This window comes from Cydia splendana, chromosome 3, assembly GCF_910591565.1.
Source record: "Cydia splendana chromosome 3, ilCydSple1.2, whole genome shotgun sequence".
NCBI lineage: Eukaryota > Metazoa > Arthropoda > Insecta > Lepidoptera > Tortricidae > Cydia > Cydia splendana.
The window spans coordinates 14,732,601-14,754,505 of NC_085962.1; the positions used below are offsets into that span (position 1 = coordinate 14,732,601).

At 35.9% G+C, this 21,905-nt stretch overlaps 2 protein-coding genes and 2 long non-coding RNA genes across 8 annotated transcripts in view; 3 read left to right on the forward strand and 1 right to left on the reverse strand.

The window, feature by feature from the left end:
* The first annotated feature begins 3,630 nt into the window (after nt 1–3,630).
* Nucleotides 3,631–21,905, forward strand: part of LOC134806769 (uncharacterized protein K02A2.6-like) — a 238,280-nt gene continuing 220,005 nt past the window's right edge. For both annotated transcript variants that reach the window (XM_063780097.1, XM_063780098.1), the window contains exon 1: nt 3,631–3,643. The gene's annotated coding sequence lies outside the window, so the exon portion shown is untranslated. The remainder of the gene's footprint in view (nt 3,644–21,905) is intronic.
* On the forward strand, nt 3,727–21,501 carry LOC134806547 (lipopolysaccharide-induced tumor necrosis factor-alpha factor homolog). 3 transcript variants are annotated; one of them, XM_063779850.1, is made up of 3 exons: nt 3,727–3,815; nt 9,043–9,403; nt 20,060–21,500. In XM_063779850.1, exons 1-3 carry the CDS (start codon nt 3,761–3,763, stop codon nt 20,160–20,162), a joined length of 519 nt encoding a protein of 172 aa, XP_063635920.1. In that variant the 5' UTR covers nt 3,727–3,760; the 3' UTR covers nt 20,163–21,500. The 3 variants fall into 3 exon arrangements, with proteins under 3 accessions (XP_063635920.1, XP_063635919.1, XP_063635921.1); XM_063779849.1 differs by lacking the exon at nt 3,727–3,815 and adding an exon at nt 5,729–5,867 and having other exon boundaries at nt 20,060–21,501; XM_063779851.1 differs by lacking the exon at nt 3,727–3,815 and adding an exon at nt 7,647–7,817 and having other exon boundaries at nt 20,060–21,499.
* On the forward strand, nt 9,584–11,095 carry LOC134806548 (uncharacterized). 2 transcript variants are annotated; one of them, XR_010146543.1, is made up of 3 exons: nt 9,584–10,418; nt 10,557–10,907; nt 11,030–11,095. It is a non-coding gene; the product is annotated as an uncharacterized LOC134806548 (long non-coding RNA). The 2 variants fall into 2 exon arrangements; XR_010146544.1 differs by having other exon boundaries at nt 10,557–11,095.
* LOC134806549 (uncharacterized) lies at nt 11,715–15,253 on the reverse strand. The gene is made up of 2 exons (XR_010146545.1): nt 13,070–15,253; nt 11,715–11,978 (listed from the first exon to the last, which is right to left on the reverse strand). It is a non-coding gene; the product is annotated as an uncharacterized LOC134806549 (long non-coding RNA).

A 21,905-nucleotide genomic window follows, 5' to 3' on the forward strand; every position in this document is an offset into this window, starting at 1 on the left:
TTACTTAGAAACCTACATGTTTCACTAATTAATTCGTGATCCGTTAGAGTTACATCATAGCAATGTTTGTAAATATTGTAGATCATTAGCCTAGTCACCTAGTTAGATAAGAATCATAAGGCAGTCACTGGTAAACAAAGACCTGTAAGCGAGCGAAGGGCCATAAACCATCTATTGTATCCATTCCGGGCGCCTTCTTATCGCTTGTAAGTCGAGTCATAGGGATAATCGAATTCGTTCTTGTTTTGTTTTGGTAGCTAATTAACGTAGTTATCGTAGCTATCGCGACGGTATCTGTAATAGTTTTAAGACGATAATTAAGCAGACATTTGTAATATAGGTCACAGAACGATAGCGGGATAATGAAAATTCACCCGAAAATGACCGTATGACGTAATCGACCAATCAGGGGCCGAGTAAAACCGCGAATTAAGACATGATTTTATCTCCCTATCGTAGGTGACTCTCGTTCTTAATTTTTTGTATAAAAGCAAGACGGTATCGCTTCGAATCGTACAGTTCTCCAGCAGCAGCCGAAAAGGAAAAAACGAAGAAAACCTAAAGAAGACCTGAGGGATCCGAAGCTGTACCGCCTATTCGTTTAGGAGTATTTTTATACCTAGTACGCGTTAAATGAAAGTCAGTTTTTATATTCGGTAGTTTAATTCGTTACGCGGGGCGGTCGAAGAGATTCGTTGAGGGCTTCGCGTCGGGGCATCAGTAGTTTGGGCCGGCTGCGGTTTCGAGCGAGGCGCCAGTAGACCAGTTACCTTCTCCAACTGCTATCGTCGGCTATATTGGACGTTGAGAGTTCAATAACATACATAGGTAGTACAAAACATATTTACTTCCATATTTATTTAATAACTTACGACCGAAATCTAACAAATTATAACAAAACTTTCAAAAATTTCTGATTCCTGAGTTGACTTTGAACTTTGTCAAGCTCGCACAGTGCATTGATAACCGGCATCATGGGCGGGAGTAGAACAAATATAATTATGCGCGTGCAATAGAGATAGCAACAGGCGGGTCAGTGCACGAAAATCTATATGGAAAGCGTCTCTGCTTTAAATAGTGATAGGTGTACCTACGCTCAGAAATATTTGTTCGTCGTTTAGCACAAATAGAGGAAAAAAATAAAGGAGTGATGATAAAGGAAAATATATAGCTTGCCAATGTTGGACATAAGTAATTAAACTACAAATTAACAATTACAATTACAAAATCTAAATGAGACGACCAATTAAAGTTATAAGGAAAAATAATATCTACATACACAATTGCAATAATTATGCTTGTAAGGACAATTTCCTCTTAGATAATGGCGGTTGCTAAACAAAAAGTTCGCCATGATTTCTATTTTACAAAGTTATTGTGTACTTATTTAGAAGTTACAATTCTACATACCTAGATCGACAATACCTAATTAGGCATCTTGTCATTGATTCAGCATATAGTATCAACTAGCGACCTGTCCCGGCTTTGCACGGGTTACACAAAACTTTAACAAATTAATAAATAAATAAATAAATAAATAAATATTAGGGGACATCTTACACAGATCAAACCTAGCCCCAAACTAAGCAAAGCTTGTACTATGGGTACTAGGCGACGATATACATACTTGTATAGATAAATACATACTTATATACATAGAAAACAACCATGACTCAGGAACAAATATTAGTGTTCATCACACAAATAAATGCCCTTACTGGGATTCGAACCCAGGACCATCGGCTTAGCAGACAGGGTCACTATCCACTAGACCAGACCGGACGTCAAATTATACACCTTCCTCAAGAATCACTCTATTGATAGGTGAAAACCGCATGAAGATCCGTTCAGTGGTTTTTGAGTTTATCGCCAACATACATACACACAAACAGACAGACGCAGCGGGGGATTTTGTTTTATAATGTGACTGCATGTGATTGCATAAATGTTTCCGTTTTGGCCTATTAAAATTGCGACTAGTTTCAACTTTATGAAATAGAGTCATGGCATCTCCAGTGATTTCCGCTGATTGCCAACCCGCGGTTAATTCTCAGCGGCGTGAGTGAATGCGCACAAGCCACCTGGGTAAAGCCTCCTAAATTCGTCAGACCCTAAGGAGTTAATGTTTTCATCCATTAACTGAACCGAGCACTTATGAAATTCAGGCCCGCGATCCGAACGAGATTACACGGGCTAGCTGACATGTTTCCCTTGACAGGGCTGTCGCTTGTTAATTACATTAGGTATAATAAACTTTGACATTTGGCACGTTCATCTAAGTTATCTTGGCTTTTGTTGGTACGGTAGAACGGGGTGACTTTCAAATGCATTAAAATTCTAGTTTTTAAGCCATAATATATTTTTACGCGAGATTTTTTACAGTAGGTGAATATGAATATATAGTAATCTAACTAGTTACAGGAACATTTTCAGTACATAATGAATAATGGTAATTCTATGGCCGTTTTAAATCTATCAAAGTAACCCCAAATTTTCCAAAGTCACCGCGTTCTACGGTAGTAGTTATTTGATGTTTTCATGTGAGCACCGAGTTAAAACTCTTAGCCGAGTCGGTGTAGGTTTTAAAAATAAATACCTAACCCAAAAAACGGTAGGTAATTAGAAGTAAGTCACTCAAAATGGTCTAAATTTAGATTTATAAGAAAAAAGGAAATAACGTTCTGTTTTCTTATTATAAAAAGAACCTAATATAATAATATATTTTAATTTGAGGCTACAATATTTCGGCCAGGCCTAAATAAAAGTTTCAGTATCAAGATTTTGAACGCCCAGAAGATAGTGTTTTATACAAAAAAAAACACGAAATCTGTTATTTATACCTATTATTAAAGCACAAAATATACGTGTACTGTGTACAGTCACCTGCAATAATATGTTACTCTTCGAAGGCCGCAAAAATATGTGACACGCTCTTATGGCTCTACAAATAAGATCGTGTCTGATATTTTTGCAGCCTTAGTTGTGTAATATATTATTGCAGGTGACTGTACCGGACGTCCCACAATTGACGGATCAAACCTGACTTCTCGAACATACCACATGCGGTTAGCCAAATAGCCATACTTGGCAATATAAACGCATTAGCCTTAGTGACAGCCCTCAATCCGCTACTCGTTACCTGGTCTGTGGCACCTCAGGCGTTTGTTACGTCTTAGCTATCGTCTAGTTACGCCAGACCCTTGATTAAGCATTAACTTCCCCTTAACACAGCTTTCGCAAGCTCTCAGAGGGGGTACGGGAGGTCAACGTTAATTGGTAAATCTTTAGGTAGGCCAAACCGTATTTGCTAATGGAATACAGATGTGAAATGACGAAGAACATTCCGCGGTTCACGTAAATGCCTGTTTACTCTATTATGTTTTGCACGACACGTTGTCGGTGAAATTTGGCAAACACAATTCCATTATCTCGTAAATTAGATGATAAATGATATATGATATTTGAAATTGAAAATTTAAATAGGTTACTTAGTCATTTTTGTGATTCCGTTTGTTCTATTTTTTTTTTTGTTTCTTGTAGGATGTTCCGGTTTTAAAGCAATTGTCATAAGGCAAGTAAGTCACAGAATGATGCCTTTTCTAGAATTATAAGGAGCATCATTTACCTCTAGTGTGATATAGATGTAAACTTGCCCATAAATATTAATTTAGAAAATTGAAAGTATTCTTTATAATGCTTTTTTAGAACACCTATTGGTGGTATTGGTGCGGCGCAGACTAGTCTAAAACAAACTGCCACAATGATGGATTCATCGGCAAGTGCAAATATTCCTTGCACGCTATCTACCCATTACGGTAAGTGCCTAGTGGAATGTGTAGGTATTGTGTGTGTGAATAAATATTTAAAAGAAACTAGTCGTATTATTTTCATTAAAGTTGCTGATAAATCCTGCTGTTTGTTTATTTCCTTGCAGGACAATTAGAAGTTGTCTGAATTGGAACTACGCGTAGTCGTACATAATCATGCATGCCTTTGCTTTAATGATTAACTAGTAAGTACCTGATACTGGTACCCAAGATTTTGAAAATTAACCTAATGAAAAATAAAAGAAACTGTAATGTAATCTAATTGCACTTCTGTCTGATTACAGTGATTACCTATACGTATTCATGTATGACACCCGCTCACATTCATTTTAGAATTATCGGAAACTGGTGCGCACGTATGACGACTCGTCTCTAATACCTATTTTTATTCTGTTGGAAATTAAAGTCAAACACAGAATTGTACAGACATGTTGATTAATCGCGTACCTCGAAGTTTCCGGAGCAACGTTTATATTCAGAATTTCAGTTTTGTCCATTTACAGAACACGCTGGACATTTCAATTAGGAGATTGCTTGTCCGCCGCCGGTCGGGGACAAATAGGGGCCTTTGTGCGCGGTCCTTGACGGCCCGATGTGACGTCATCACCATATTCATTGATTGGGCTCTGGCAGCTAATTTATTGATTTATTAGACACAATTAACTTCTTTAAAGACCACGTAATTTTTTTTTATTTATAATCGATATTTCTTAAAATAACTGTTTCACAATTCTTTAGCAGGTATAGATTTGAACCTTAAAGCTACTATGGTACAGCCGCTCTTTAAACGACATTGTTGCTTTGGCACGCGCTATACACGGCAGCCCATCGCTCGCATAAAAGAAACAATGGCTTTTGTTTAACAGATTAGGGTCTTAGGCGTAAAAATCATTTGAGAAAATTCATACTATACATACATTAATGCAGAGGCCGGGAAATGGCAATTCGTGGATAAGCTTCTATTTTGTCGGACGATTCAAAACCTCGAAGTCCTCGAAGTTGCGTATGCTAAAAGGAACGTCGGAAGACCGATGCTGCGCTTCAAAGACCTTAGCTGAAGACCGTGATGGATGGCGCAAGCGTGTTGTGGAGGGGAGAAGGCTATCCGTCCAAGCCTGGTTTAATGCGTTAGATAGCAAAAGGTTTCGCACTGGGACTGGAACATCAGGTGGCATGAGCTTTGCCAAAAATGTGGGAGGTCATGCCGCTCACGCATCGGCCTCCACAGTCACCAAACCCGTTGTCTAAACAGCAATGCATAAATCGTCTGTGATGATTCCTGCCAAGGCATAAAGTGTATTCATACTTACGTGTCTTAACAACCTTATCATGTAAACAAACGTGATGTCAATGTATCATTCGAACAATGCGAAGAAAAAAGGTTAAATAATCAATAATTACCTACATCATAGAAAAATAAGAAAGCTTAGACAGGCGTGGCTCACTCCGCGATTTCGTCGCTTGGCAACAGGTAGCTAAAAGTACATCCGTTCCACACCAATTTTCGTGGCTAGCCATAAGCCGCGCGTGGCGCTGTCGCCACCTAGCGGCCATATCTGTCCTGATCGTAACAGACGCGTTTTGTTAGAGAGTGAGTGAGAGCTAGGTACTCTCACTACTACTCTTTATTCTTACTACTCATCTACTATTATTTATTCTGTGGCTTAGGTACTTAATTCTCTATGCCTACACGTACTAAAATTACATTAGATTAAATGGAATTCCACGTAGGTACATTCGCGCTTGTTAAATGTTTAATAAAAGTCGATTCTAAGAATGAAGTACATAAATGCTTATCTTATCGCCGCCGACGGAGCGAATAAATTAATTAAACAGATAAATACGACAAAGATACGGGCCTCCTCTTGTCCACTTGACCAGCAGAGGATGGGACATCCTGACTTTAATAATGAGTAACTTATTTATAGTATGCCTATCTAATGAATAAATATAGAAATGACCAGTCCCATACTAAGTTCAATAAGGGTTTGTTTTGTGGCGAGAGGATACTTGACGACGCGACGATATATATACATATAGGTAATATATAGTTACTAATTAAATACGTAAGTACTTATTTCATTAAATATATAGAAACGTACATAACTTAGTAGATTCATGATAAACACACAAATTAGCTAATGTCCTTACATTCAAATTTAGGTCCTCCAGATTCATAGGCGTGTGGTGCGTGTGTGTGTACTTTCTGTGATACTACGAGTTGGTTGGTAAATTTTTGTAAAATTATTTCAAATTTTAATCCTCCGTTTTAATTTATTTAGTTTATACATAATTTTAATAATAGTTTGTATAATTTTTGTTATTGAATTAATAAACGTAATCCTCCTTTTTATATTTCGATGTTTGTTCCCTTTTTTTTCCTCCTACTTACACGCAAAATCGACTGAAATAATTGTACGAAATTTAGCACACATTTATTTTATAAACTATGTATATCATTCTTATTATTTATTCCGGAATTTATCCCCGAAGAAGGTGCATTAGGGGTTTCAATTTAGTGCACAAGTTGAGGGATCACGGATAGAGGCTTGTATTAAATTTATATTTATTCATACATAATACATGTATGTATAGGTATATCACTTTTTTGATTATAAATAGTTAAATACATAAATATTTAAATATAATGGGGCAATCTTACACAACTACCCTAGTCTCCCTAAGCTTATTGAGCTTAGTCCACCTAAGCTCAATAAGGCTCGTCTAGTGTAGTATATGATGTTTATATCTACCTACTATGTAGACGACGATATAATTATCAGCTCCAATAGTTCTTCGTAGTAGATATGTAGGTACATACATTCATCTTTTTAACTTTGCTAGCTAAGTGATGGATGGCGCGGGCACGCCATGTCGCCATGTCTGCGTATTCCTATGTCATATATGTAATGGACTGCCATTAGCCAAATAGGTTTCCATCGTAGCTTTCTGATGACATTCTCATTGTATATATTTATAAATATTACAAAAAAGCTATAATATCTCTGTTGATTAATTTGCTAATTAATAAAAAAAAACTGAATTTTGTAATTTAACCGCCTTTGCATGAAATTATTTTACTTATGCATATTGCATATTATTTATGATGTCTGCTTTCCACTGAAACTTAGTACATTCGGCTAACAAACCAGTAAAATTACAAAAATATACATATATAATTTTAATTAAAAATTTCCATAACTTTTTTTTACGGCAACCCTATTGGTATATGTTCAGGAACATATTTCATTTCAAAAATTATAATTTTCATCCGGTAAACAGATCAGTGAAGGTCGATCTTACTTCGGGTTCTCTACTATACTACATTATCAATAAAATAAATATGTTGTAGAACATAAATGCTAGAGTATTCAATTTCCTGCAGGACATATGGCACTTATCCAACATAAAGATATGATATTCATTTGATTTGCAGTACTAATAACTATTTAATTACTCTGCGTTTATATGTGAAAATATAGTAATTAGAGGATTAAGTATAATATTTTTCATTAATTATGTATGGTATGTATATGTGTAGTCAATCCATATTTCTAAATGAAAAACAATCAGGCGCACCTTTTCATCTGAACAAATGAATGAGATATCTTTTTTCGTCATTACGACATGTAAAATACGTAATTATCTACTTATAGACAACATGACTTTGACCAACAAGGCCAGAAACTAAATTCGATGTATTTATGTTTTAACAGCACAATAGTTTATGTCGTCTCGTCTGTGCTTGTCTGATAAAAAATCATACTGCGTTTGGTTTTATCAGAAAAACTATCCACACGTACATTTTAGTGACGAAACTGTCTAGATTAGTTGAGCAGCAACAAGCTAGCTGTTCGGACGTGTGATCCGGTTTGTTTAATTGTTTATACTCACTTTGTTTACGTTGTGTGTCTGAAAGTGGGTAATAATAACCTCTCGGGTGAAATAATCTCACTTCAAGTGTGAATAGGACATCGCATACAATGCAAGGTTAGTCTAAAATTGGGGAATTTCGCGTTACCAAGGACGCTGTTGTTAGGCGTGGTCTGTGCCAATTTATATTAGGCCGTACTTGAGCTTGACATTGATCAGGAATATAGGCAAGGTTATAAGATAGACGACGGTTTAGTTAGTTTTTGTTTTAGGATTATACCTATTATTAAAAGACCCGTTTTTGAGGTTCTAATAGTTCAGTCATGTCCGTCTTGTCTGTTTGCCACAGCCATTTTACTCAGGAACTATGGAGGCGAATGTAAATAAACTGTAATATGATTTCTAATATTTAAGGGATTTTAAGAAAAAAATGGGTGGGCTCCTGACTTCAAAAAAGTACGAAAATTTGAGAAAATAAGACTGGATACGAAACTACTACTCCTAACAAAAGTAATTTTGAACATTATCAGTTGTTAACTTAATTGTAATATTTTTACGCCGATAGAGGCAGAATATGACGCACTTATTGTAATTTGACCATCATTGTACTACCATATTCTAAGAAATAAACATTTGTATTTATTTGTATTTTGTATTTGTTGCGCCGTTTTTGAGTTCGCGAAATTCGCCAATATGCTCCTTATTTTTAATAATAAATACGTACCTATACCTAAGTGCCGTGATGATACGTGTTACGCTTACACGTATACACTTTTTTTAGTTGCTTTATTCCTATCGTATGGATGGACGAATGTATATTCATTCTGTGTGTTCAGACACGCAGTTATTTGTTTGAGGTTTTGGATGTCTGAAGCCGTGTTAGTAAAAAGGTAATAGTATTTCAAGACTACATTATGTTGTGTTTATTTTGTTGTGTTTGCTAACACCGCTTATCTATATCTTATCTATATGTTATTTATAGTAAGATTAAGAAGGACAATAAGCACTACCTAGAAATCCTTAATTAGTTTCTAAATAAGTTAACTAGTCTCATCGATTACTTAGCTGTTTTAGTAAAAAAAAAAATAGTAGAATAATGTCGATTTATCCCATTGGTCATTTATTCTGTTTAGTGTTACATGCTGATCCTTCTTTATTTTTGTTTGTTCTTTTTGTAAGTAGCCTCTTATCAATCCCATCTATGAAAATAAGTATTTGTTTTGTTCATGTACATGCTCATTGAGTCATAGTTTATTTTAGCTTCAGTTATCAGTATTCGGACGAGCATTATCTTACCTACAATATGCTACGTGTCTTCTTTACAAAATTGAGTTTTTTTCAGGTAAAGACGCTCACAGTTTAGACGCGGGGTACCCGACGCTTCCCATGCAGGATACGACGCCTCGTACTGCGCCACCTCCGTATACTGATCACCCTCAGCCTCAACCTGCATACCCCCACCCGCCACAAGATGCTAACACTGGGTATCCACACCCGACTGCCGGGTACCCGCATCCTCAAGCTGGCCCGACAGCGCCTGGAGCCACCGTGATCACCGGACCGACCATCATCGTTCAAACAGTCGTGGGGCCAGACTCTACCCGCACGACGTGCCGTAATTGTAATACCCAGATTTCTACAAGGATTGACAGGAAACCGACGATGAAGACGCATCTCATGGCGGTGTTACTCTGTGTACTTGGGTACGTTTTGATTTTAGCTGTCATATACAATCCATTTTTAGCCTACGCTCTTATACGAGTAAGGCCTTTCTATTGGCCTTGTTATGTCTAGCCTGGCCATATACTAGAAAACTTGGCTGTTTTGGCTAAATAAGCGAAATTATCGCATATGAATACAACCTTTTTAGACGTATTTTTATTATTAATTAACCAACAACATACGCATTTTAAATTTAGAAATATCGCTCCTTGAGAAACATAACGTCATTATCCAAAAAATGGGGTTTTTGAGTTAATAACGCCATCTAGCTCGTATGATCGTAACGCACGCAATACGAAGACACCTATCGCCCTAGCTCTATTAGAACCGCCAGAGGGCGCTAATGTCGTTATGGCGAATAGAGGGAATAGGTGCCTGTCTCATAGGAACAATGTCATTAAAGGGAAGTAAATTGTATTTTTTTGCTTAGTGACGGTTTTCTATGAGATTCAATGGTAAGTACGTCAATTTACATAAGAAATAGTGTATCTATACGTACTATGTCACTTTAAACTTATAATATGGTATCAAAATTAAAACTCAATTTAAAGCAATATCGTACTTTTCCCTTTAAGGACACTTGTACTTTTGAATTTAATAGAATAGAATAACGTTTTGAAATAAGTAAAGTGACATTATACCTATAATGACGGTTTTGCTTAAAACTTAAAGCCATAATGCTGACTAAAAATAAAAACGTACTGTTCTTTTACTTTAAGTGACATTGTGATTTTAAGAAGCTGGGCCCGTAGCCAAATTACATTCGCTCCTTATCGATTCGATCTCTACGTTCGCGAGCGACTGGTCGATAATGTTTATAATAACCTAGCCAAGAGGCAATCTTTTTAGTTTTCGCTCATTCTATGCGCCAAGTCGGTAAAAATTAATTTTTGTCTGTGGTTCTCGTTCAAAACCGTCAAGAAACATCATCTGTCAGCTGTCAAGAGTGTCAAGTGAACAGCGAATCTAATTTTGGAGAAAATAATTGTTTTATCGGTAAGCAAATTAAATATGTTGGTATTTGTTTAACTTAGTTTATCACAATTTCGTGATAAAATAACTCTATATAGTGTAATATTTGAAGAGTGCGTTGTTAATTGCATATAATTTTGACCTAAAGCTTAACAATTTCAGACAGCCGTCGTCCCCGCAGCCCCAACCAAGGCGGCGACGCAGCCAGAGCGGGCAAGAGCGGCTCCGCGGGCTCTTCTTCCACGCTGAGAAGTCCTCGCCAAGTTGGCACGTACAGTCAGAGCTGCCGCTGCAATGACGCCTTCATGGCAGTTACCAGTGCTAAGGACGTGCACTGCTGGCTTACTTGACCAGAAGAGACAATACTTTAAGCGTTAGTATTGATTCAAACCGTGAAGTGAAATTGTGGACAGGTTTGCCCGAATCAGTGTAACCTCAGTGAATTCATTTATTTCATAGACTTCAAACATTTTCGAAATTAACAAAAGTCAAGCGGACATTGAATACATAGATGTTATGCATTAGATTTATCTATTAAGATCGCCGAGGACAGGAACACTTGGAAAAGCATGGTACATCGCGCAGGAAACTCTTCAAACTAGACACGACCTTCAGCAATGAAGACGCCGACTAAGAAGATGCATTAGATAAGATAAAAGCTGCCTGTGAAACCAAAACTAATAAATCATATTGTTACTTAATATTATTTTTTTATTACCTACCTGTCTTTGATTTTTGTTTACTCAGTAATAGAAATAACTAAGTGAGTGAGGCGTTAAAAATGAATTAAACACATCTTTATTATTTATAGTCAATGGAAATTTGGGAAGGTAATCTCACCCGCTAAGCTACTGGCTGTTCATATTTAACCTTTTGTATGCTCCTGTCAAAAATTTGTAATTTATATATCAATCATAATTGAATAAAATAAAATAAATAAATAAATAAATATTGGGGACATCTTACACAGATCAACCTAGCCCCAAACTAACCAAAGCTTGTACTATGGGTGCTAGGCGACGATACACATACTTATATAGACAAATACAAACTTATATACATAGAAAACACCCATAACTCAGGAACAAATATTAGTGTTCATCACACAAATAAATGCCCTTACTGGGATTCGAACCCAGGACCATCGGCTTAGCAGGCAGGGTCACTACTCACTAGGCCAGACCGGTCGTTTTACAAAGACAACTTTTAAAAATTAATGCATTTTTTAAAGTTGAATATAGGTAAGTACATGGGAGCAGATCTGCTCCTAAGCATACCAAAAGTTAAGGTGGTAACCACCATAAATAAATGACACAATGATTGGGTTAAAAAGTTAATTTATTTTATTGAAAATCTATTAATGAAAGATGCAGCAGGTATTTTTTGCCAGCAGCATGAAATCAGTAGCCAAGCATTCTTTTCTTGTTTGTACATATATTATGTACAGTGTATTAAAATAGTAAAACAACACTCAATATATTTTTGTGGTTGTACATGTGACATAGTTTCTTCCCTTGACCCTGACTTTGGAGCACCATAAAGTATTGGTTCATATGCCAAGGCTGCAATGAATATCCAAGTCACCTGAAACAAAATGAATGCTTAGTTTTTCAACAAACTCTGTAACATTTGGTTATAATACTTATTCTCTACCAGTCATATGACAAAAAAAAATCTAAATGTTTTGTGTAAGTACATGTTATGATTATTTTTATATAGTGTGTAGGTACAGTCAGCTGCAGAGAAAAGGTACCACCACTACATAGAAGTTTGTATGCAGGGGTGGGACCTTTTCTCTGCAGCTGACTGTATCTGCGCCTGCCAAAAGAAGTCATATACAATGTTTCATAATATGAAAAAGTTTCATTAATATGGTTGATAATGTATATGTATGACAACAGCCCGTCTGACCTAGTTGGTAGTGACTAGTGACCCTGCCGGTTAAGCTGATAATCCTGAGTTTGAATCCCCGGTAAGGAAATTTGTTTGTGTAATGAGCACAGATATTTTGTACCTGAGTCATGGGTGTTGTCTATGTATTTAAGTATAGTTTGTCAAAGGACTGTCTCATTTCAAACAAAGACAGAGAGAATCATACTAGCTTTGTCATATACCAGTACTAGCACCCAAAAGATAAGTATGAGTATAGTTTTCCTGGTTCTTACTGACTGACAAATTGGTTTGACCATCTATATATAGTTATCTAAGTACCCTAAGTACCCACAACACAAGTCTTCTTGAGCTTACTGTAGAGTCCGACTAGAAATTGTAGAAATTAAAAAGTAGCAACACTGTAGTCTCATCCCCTTCAAATCAATTTAAGAAAATGGGATGACACTACAATATTGCTAGTTGTTAGTGACCTTGCCTATGAAGGTGATGGTTTTGCTTCCCGGGAAGGGCATTTATTTGTGTGAAGAACTTTTGTTCCCGAGTCTTTATCTATATTTGTAAAGCCTTTACCTATATACCTTTGCCTTTACACATTCAATTCACTTTCCTATTGAAAAACAAGTGCTTGCCATTGCGCATATGGGTACCAAATTTAATCTACACCGTTCATCGGTTTATATTTGATGACGTAATAGGAACACATTAGTTATTTTAGCATTAATAACATATTTTATATACTTATTAGTAGGTATAGTAGGGATAAGTTATTGACTCACTCTTACCTTTGTAGGGACATTGTTTCGTGTTGCATTTGTGGGTGCATAATCCATTTTTCCATGACACTGTCACTATAGATAGGTAGATATTCAGCGCCTCGGTCACATTGGATCCTTTGGGTGAAATGCTGCGTACGGCCCACAATCCTTTGATCGTAGCATACATGATAAGATCACCAGCTAAGGGCAGTCCTTTCCTAAGCAGTTTCAAGTTTCAATAGAGGCGATTTTTCAGACGGCGCCTGCGTCTAAGCGACACTTCCGCGTTGTTCGCCGCCCACAATAATGTTGAAGTATGCTTTTTATTACAAATTCTAATTTACAAACACTATTATTCGGTATTTCCTTGTGCTTCGGTAAGTTATCTGCAAGGGGATAGCTCGCGCTACGTATCGACACCTAGGAGGCGATAACGCTTGTCAAAAGTGTCACTTGGCTAGACAATGTATGACAGATGTCGAATCCCGGTAACGAAAGTTTTGCGTTTCGTTACAACATTGCAACTTGGCTAACATTTTTGTATTCGTTAATATTTTTCGACAGACTCATCTACGGTACCTGTCATTCCCATACATTTTTTATCGATTCGTTAGCGATATCTTTTTTCGAAATGCGTTTTGGCTAGGCCCCCTGACAGGAGTTTTAGCAGGTCGATCGTCATTATCTGTGTAGTGTCAATAATGCTAGCTTAGTTTACCATAGCGACAGTTGGCATGCTTAAGTGAAAAATGTCGTTTTAAGCTTAAAGCCACTACAACTGGTACAGAACGCTTATAACGGTGTGGTTAATGAATGTCACTCGTTGTTTAATGTCACTGTGTTGTATTTTTTCTATAAGGTTCATAATAGAGTTGTATTATGGGTACCTACTAGACGACTATTTATAATTAGATAGATATAGCCACATTACGAGCCCTATTGATCTAACTGTGGAACTAGGTTGGTATGTGTAAGATTCCCATATTTATTAATTATAATATAATATTATGTATGTGTTCTGTGATACTTTTTCATTCATCAAAATTAGCAAGTTATTTTTGTGATGTCTGTTATGTTCCAATTTTATTCCTGACAAGGTGACACAAAACACACATTAATTATTATTATCACTAGGTAGGTACTTACCTATTAATTACCCATAAAACTATTGTTCTCTTACAGTAGAAAATGTCTCAATGTGTCTTGAATGACAAAAAAGTTTAAAGCTATTTTAATAAAGTTAATACTACTGTTTTAGTTGAAACTGTTAATAAAGTTAATACTTATGATGATGAAGAATTCGTACCTCCTTCAGAAGAGCTAGTTCTAATAACGTAATGTGTCGCTTGTGAGTTTTTTGTTATTTTTCCGGGTTGGTTTAATTTTGCTACTGGCTGTTTCTAAAGTATTTATAATGTTGTTATTTTGAATTTGAACTTCTGAATGTGTATTTGTGGTATCTCTTCTTGAAAGGTGTCAAAATTACTTCGTAATTCTAAGTTAGACTGATCGTGGTTACAAATAAGAGTGTGTTTCTGTTTAGGTGTTTTGCCTATTTATGAATTAATTGCTTACGGTGGATTTAAGTCTTAAACTTTATTTTTGCTCTCACGGGTCTGTGATCGGAACTAAATTTAAACCTATTGATGTACCTAATACCTACATAAATAAATATCTAATCAAACTTTTGTCAGATGAAAATATTATTATATAAGTAGTCAATTTCGTGTGTGATATTCCGCCAGGCGAAGTCCAGGTCCAGCGACTTTGAAGTTTTTTTGAGAAAGAAGGAATTACTTATCTACGTTCATGTTTCGACCAAAGGCAAATGGAATAGACCTAGAACTACGGTCGTTTCTGCTGCCAAGGCCATATGTGGTCCAACTATGTATGTGTGCTTGATCTGACTTCACCAAGGACAATGGTCCATGTTTCCTGCTTTTCATCAGTAGATTTATTTAGAGGGTCATAATCTCGTAATACTCTTCAATCTTATCATCGCAATGTGTAGATGTTGATGCGTAGGCTTTGATTGCGGTTAAGGTAGGTATATAGCTTTGGGTTTTGGGATATGCTTAACGTCAACACAGCCACCTTGTCGGAGTAATTTGATAATCCGACAATGTCGTCCTGCCACTTCTTTTTGATGACAAAGCATGTGGGTATCTTCCGCCGGGTAGTTTCAAAGTAGCGCCAATAACAGAAAAGCTAACGGAAAAACGTCTGAGGTGGTACGGTCATGTACAGAGGCGTCCTGTAGACTACATGGTTAGGGTAGCGCTCGATATTTCAACGACGAAGCGAGGACGTCGAAGACCACCTGCCACCTGGCTGACGACGGTTCAGCGAAACCTGAAAGACCTCAATATAGACGCCGACGTTGCACTCAATCGTGCAGAATGGAGGAAAAGAACAGGGAAGGCCGACCCCAAGTAAATGAGAACAAGGCCTAGCAGGATGATGATGACGTGGGTATCTTCCGCCCGGGGATTCTTAGCACCACTTTTACAGGGTACTTAGCGCCGTAACGAGGAGTCGTACATGTCAAATGAGATTGGGCCATACGCCCACCATGCTGGTTCAGTGCGGGTTGGTGGATCGCCAGAGGCTTGTTTGGTATTCCACAGGGTGACCACGTGCAGGAGAGGCTGGTCTGGGGTCCGTTACATGACATTCGGGCCCCTTACATCGCATCCCCCAATTATTATCCTCCCCTTTGTTTATTTACTTTGGTAATTTTTGATCGTAAAAATATAGCCAAACAAAACAAGCTAAGAATACTCTAGTTTTAAAGAAAAACTAGTCTTATTTGCAAATTTTTTAAGACTGAAAGTCGCTTACTTTAGTAAATATTAATTAACATCCATGTAAAATGATTCTATTTGCGCTTTTTCTTTGAAATAAACGTTAAGTTATATCAAATAACTGGATATAGTGTCACTGTTCCATAAATTGAATCAATATTGCGAAGTCGTCATGTGACATTAAGCAAAACTAAACGGAATAGTGACATTACAATTTTCTTTTAATTGAATTATCTTAGAAATTAAACAAAAAAAACACAGTTTACTCAAATGACTCACAAGATTAGTTTAAAATCTAACAAAATATAGCAAAAAACTCTTTCTTTTATCTCTTGTACGGCAGATTTAGACGTTTGAAGATTTCGAAAATTTTAAAGCTCTGTACCCAAAAAACACGTTTTTCGCTTAATGACACTGTGTTTCTCAAGGAGCGATATAATGGCATCATACTCGTAGTCATAAACCAGTAGGTAATGCAATTGTGGAGTGTTCTAAGAAAATTATATTACTCAATAGTGGTGATAAGAGTTGTTTACTGGAGCTTGGGCGAGTAGGTTTTCCTATTACAATTAAATGTAAAATGAAAACCGTAAATATTGTTAAGTAAATATGGTTTACATTGCCGAGACGAGTATAGGCGAGGAAATAGTTATTTGTACAACAAGAGATCAAAGTTTGATATTTCTTCGAGTGCTTATTTTGAGTCCCGTGCAAGCGAAAGATTCTATAATAGATTCACGAGCGTAGCGAGTGAATCTAATTTAGAATCTTGAGCGTAGTAAGGGATTCAAAAGCGCACGAGATGTAAATAACTTTGATCTCGTGTAGTACACAAAATTTTTCACCCTAAGCAGTGAGAACATACCTAGAGGGACAGAGATAATAGAACCCAAGTATATCGAACTTGTATTAGACCCCGCATGTTGAAATGACATTTGACTATAAAGGTCACTTGAATGTCATTTTGTCTCACTCAGTGAGCAAAATCGCATTTTGCTCACTGAGTGAGACAACTCAGTGAGCAAAATGCGATTTTGCTCACTGTTTTTAAGAAGCAAAGTACCCTTGTTCGAGCTGCTGAGGTGAAAAATATATTTTATTCTGATGACGTATTACGCACTAAAGGGAATTACAGGTATAGCTAAGGGTACATGGGTCACCAACAAAGAGGCAAAATGCATGCTGGTTTTTCATTACAGCCATGATAATTTCCATGGTAAATCCCAAAGGTTATAATACCTACTTACCTAATCATGATTGAAAGTAAAGCACTTAAAATATTAGAAACAGCTATTAAAATATACAATTTTTTTTTCTGCGTTTCTACAATAAAACTCATTTAGCCTCTTGCCACCCAGAGGCCTATAAAAAGGTCTCCCATGCCATTCTTATTTGGAAAATGGGGACTACGTTTGTATAGTGAATCTGTCGTCTCCTTTGCTCTTCAATCTTTATTTTGACAAATCAAAATAACATTTGTCGTGGCAAGTTTTGATGTCTGAGCGGCTAAAGGTCAAAGCTTGATATCAGTTTATCAGTTTATTTATTGCATCCATGGTTACATTTGGTGTTACATGGTAAAAGTAAGTTTCACATGGGCCCTGGTAGGGCACAGCAATAGTCTTAAATCTAAAATAATTATGCTAGGTACTAGACAGTGTTAATGAAATAGTTATATAATTTAGGTCTTATAACAATGGTTAGGAGATTGTAATTTAAATTTTAATAGCACAGATTTATTAATGTCTGGTAGATATTATTGATAATTGAAGTTAACATTGAAATTGTAGGGTAGGTAGGTATATAATATTAATTTATTTAATAGTTATGTCAAGATTTAGAAATTGTATGTCACACAATGTTTAATAATCATAATATGTAAAAGATAAATGAAATAAAAATAATAAAATGAGTAATAATTAAAGCTAATAACATTCGTGATCATTTTTGTCTTCCAAGAAATCATCCAATTTATAGTAGCACTTGTTAACTAATAAGTTCTTCAACAGTTTATTGAATTGTTTATCTGATGTCTGAAGTTTAATGTCGTCGCTGAGTTTATTGTATATTTTAATGGCCATCATTTTTGGGCTTGTTTTGTGTAGCTGTAGTTCTGAACGTTCGGGTGGCGCCAGGTTATGCTTGTACCTACTTTCATATCGTCGAGGACGGTCGGCAAATTTTGGAAAAAAATGAGGATATTTTCTGACGAACTTACAAATTTCAAATATGTAGATTGATGTTAATGTCAGGATTTTATATTTAATAAAATAGGGTCTACAACTGTCCGGTACTGTGATATTAGCTAGTGTGCGTATGCATTTTTTTTGCAATATGAATATTTCCTCTATATCTGTACTATTTCCCCAAAGGATTATCCCGTAATTAAGCCACGAAAAGGCGTATGCGTAATAAGCCGCCAGAGCGCATTCGAAGTTCGTTGATCGTTTTAATTCTCTTAGAGCATATAAAAATGTCGAAAGTTTACTGGCTAATTTCTGGATATGTGATTTCCAATTGATGTGCATATCAATATTCAAACCAAGGAGGGTGAATGTATCTACACATTCTATTGTTTGTCCGTTAAAGGAGTAATTAATATCTAACGCGTTTTTTTGATATGGTCTAAATTGAATTATTTTGGTTTTCGTAAAGTTGATCTCTAAATTATGGTCTGTCAACCAGTCAGTTAGTTTTGTGAGTATATTATTTATGTCGTTTTGCAGGTTTTGGTCGTTTTGACATGACATTAAAATCGAAATATCGTCCGCGAACAGTGTATACAAATGTGTTTGACTTAAAATCTTCTTGGTTCGTATTTATTATTGACATAACTAATTTAAAAAATGTGAATTACCTACTCTCTGATTACATGAAGATAATGAGACCAGCTGTGAGGTTATTTCCTTTTTCCAATTCGGTCCAGACGACTTCAAGGAATCGGCCAACATTCTTAAAAAAATATCCTATGAATTAATCGGGCAACATTCTCATCATCATCATTCGGGCAATCTTATTGATTAAGAGAACCCTGTCCTTTTGAAGTTGGTTGAAAATGCGAGAGATTTTATCTATTCACTCGATTGTTACAAACGTCATTACATCAAGGTCATGCCGATAACATACGTCAATAAAATGAAGGCACTTAAATAGACAGCTAATGGGCAGATACCACCGTGATTTTAAATGAATCACCCAAGCTTGTGCATTAGGTATAGGCCCTATACCTAATACCTAATAGGGTATCTGTTGACAAACACATTATACATAACTAACGTAATACTTTGTATTACATTTATATATGGAGGAGTTTAAAGAATAATTAATTAGTATGTATTATATTTCTTTCTATGGTCCGTATTCTGACAAAATGAATATGGTTCGTAAAAAAAACACTTTCATGTCGATACATAAAGTTAATTTTTAAGGGGCTACCCTATGCTAATGACCTTCGATCTGAATCCCTTAGTTTTCTAATGTTTTTTGTAGCTTATTATATTAAAAGCAACGGCTTTAAGCAATATAGTACCTATCCCATATTTACTTCAAAGTTCATTGTCGTCGAGATATTTGGCATCAAAGTTGAACAACTTTAGGCTAAAAAACTGGTTTTCTCGCCATAACTTTTGTGTTAATTAGTTTAAAATTAAAACCCTGGCCACGTTTTTCGGGACGTCAAAGACGAACCCAAATATGTAGATTTTATGCATGTAAGATCCTTCACTGCAAACTAGATACAAAAAAAGTGTTTTTTTAGTTAGACAATGTTTAAAAAAATAAGTATTCATTTCTTTTAAAATCTGGTGGACTAAACTGGAGATAAAAGATTGAGAAACCGATAACCGTTTGTCTTATAATTCTATCTGTAGTGCAAAAAAAGGAGATACGATTCAAAACTTGTCAAAATTCGATGAAAACCTCGGGTAGCCCCTTAAATTAATCCTAAAAAGTACATCGACATACGCTTACGTAATATTCATATATTTTTCTCGCATTGAAGTGAAAAACAGAAAGCATAAAATACTCGTTTTATCCTCGAGCTAGGCCCTTGCTTCGCTCGGGAACGATACATTGCGTCTCTCCTCTGTACAATGTAGTACCTAATCATTTGAAGGTTAACAGAAATGGATATTACTTTTGATTTTGGTTTTTCGTATTAGTATTCATAAATACCTACTGTTCGTGTAATTTAAGATGTGTATTCCTTTCTCAGGTGCTGGTGCTGCGTGTGTGTGCCCTATTGCATGGACTCCTGCCTCGACGTTGACCACTACTGCCCTAAGTGCGGAGCCTTTGTTGGATCTTACGCACACTAAAGTCGCTTTACACTATAGTTAAAGAAATATTTTCAATGCTATGTTTAATACCATTTAGTAGTGCCCGTCGCTAAATGGTCAATCTCTACTCGAAGAGCCAAGTAGTGAGCTAAGGACGAACAAATTTGTCGTTTTCAATCTTACCCCATCTCTGGTATTTACATCTATCAGAAAAAAGATACTTACATATAGTAAAACCTAACACTAACGTATTATTATTAAATTGTATTTGATTTATCAAATCTAAATAAGGCTGTTCGTACCCTAAGGATTAACACCATGTTTCCGTCTTTACCCGGTAAAATTTCACGGGGTAAGATGAATATAGTATGGTTTTTTATATCAAAAAGTACGGTATATCAACTGCATAAGCACGGCATATCCCTGTACCGTGGGGTTAAGAGTAAAATAAATATGTAGCTTAATCTTTTGAGCGTTTCTGCATTGTCCGATCCGGTATCGGATGTCGGAAGGAAGTAAAATGTAAGATATATTTGTTGTACTTCTTTGAATTTATATATGCATTGAATAAATCATTATTACTAAAAAACGATAAATAACGCAAAAAAGGCGGACTTAATGCCAATTACACTCCTGCAGCTGTTTTTGTCATAGGCGCCTTTCGACATCCGATATCGGAAAGGTGCTTCCGATAAATTTAGCCATGTCGGTCCCCCCGTCAGCTGTCGGATAGTATATCATTGTGTGCGTATGTGTAGGCATAATGTTTATTGTAGTGTGCGAGACCGCTAAAGATCATTCATATAATATATGTACCTACACAGTTTTAGCATCAAAATAATAATGTGGTTCCGCCAGTTAAATTCAGAATTAACCTGGCTGAGAGCTAATTTATTTAAAACCATTGATCTTGATTTCTGAAATACCAAGAGTGTAGTTTGTAATTTGTTAAAATTATAAATCTTGCCACAGAAAACGGTTTTCACTATATTGATATAAAAATATAAAAATAAGTAAGGAATTAACTAGGTATAATTATTATCTTGATTTCATAAAAATATTTTTTATCACACTTGCTCGGAAAAGATTTCATTTCACGCAGAATAAAGGCCTATTATTGTTCCTGCGGGAGTTATGGATTGTAAAAAAAAAAACTATAATTCACTACGGAGTTATAGGGGATTTTTTTTAATGATGTTACTAATTCATACGGATTAACTAGGTATTTTTACTTTTATTTTTTTAAATAATTTAGTACTATTCTTAGTTTAGTTTTACTTAAATTAATACCCTGTACTTCGATTTTCTTTTGGTGATTGCAAATAAGAGTAAGTGATATAGAAATCTGTTGAGTAAATGAGTAATACTCGTAAATAGAATGGTTGGTGTATAATAATTGTTTTATTCATCCCTCTCCACCTCCTTATCTAGGCATTATACTGGTAGGATCCTAATGAAGCTCAGTCTTCTTTGGAAACCTAATTGGTTACTAGTTTTTGCGAAAGCTACTGCCATTTGATCTCCCAGAAACGTATCTAGGCCCTATTAGGGTTAATCCGATTTCGAAAAGCGATTGGTAAATGTGACATTATGTTTTACCACACCAGCTTGTAAAGGCTTTGTTCGTACTTCAAAAACTGATGAGAAAGTTGCAGTTTATGCACATGTGAGGCAAAGTAATCTGAGGCAAATTTAGAGTTGTTTGGTCATGTTGGCTGATAGTATTGACTTTTTAAGTGATCAGTTTGAATGATAAATATTTAATAACTGTAATGTTCACAG

Bases quoted from the DNA above. Each gene is read 5' to 3' on its own strand.
- LOC134806547 (XM_063779849.1), top strand. From the start codon at position 5,768: ATGAATAAATATAGAAATGACCAGTCCCATACTAAGTTCAATAAGGGT. The intron at 5,868-9,042 runs GTAATATATAGT...AGTTTTTTTCAG, and splicing joins GACGATATATATACATATAG to GTAAAGACGCTCACAGTTTA. The intron at 9,404-20,059 runs GTACGTTTTGAT...TTCCTTTCTCAG, and splicing joins GTGTTACTCTGTGTACTTGG to GTGCTGGTGCTGCGTGTGTG.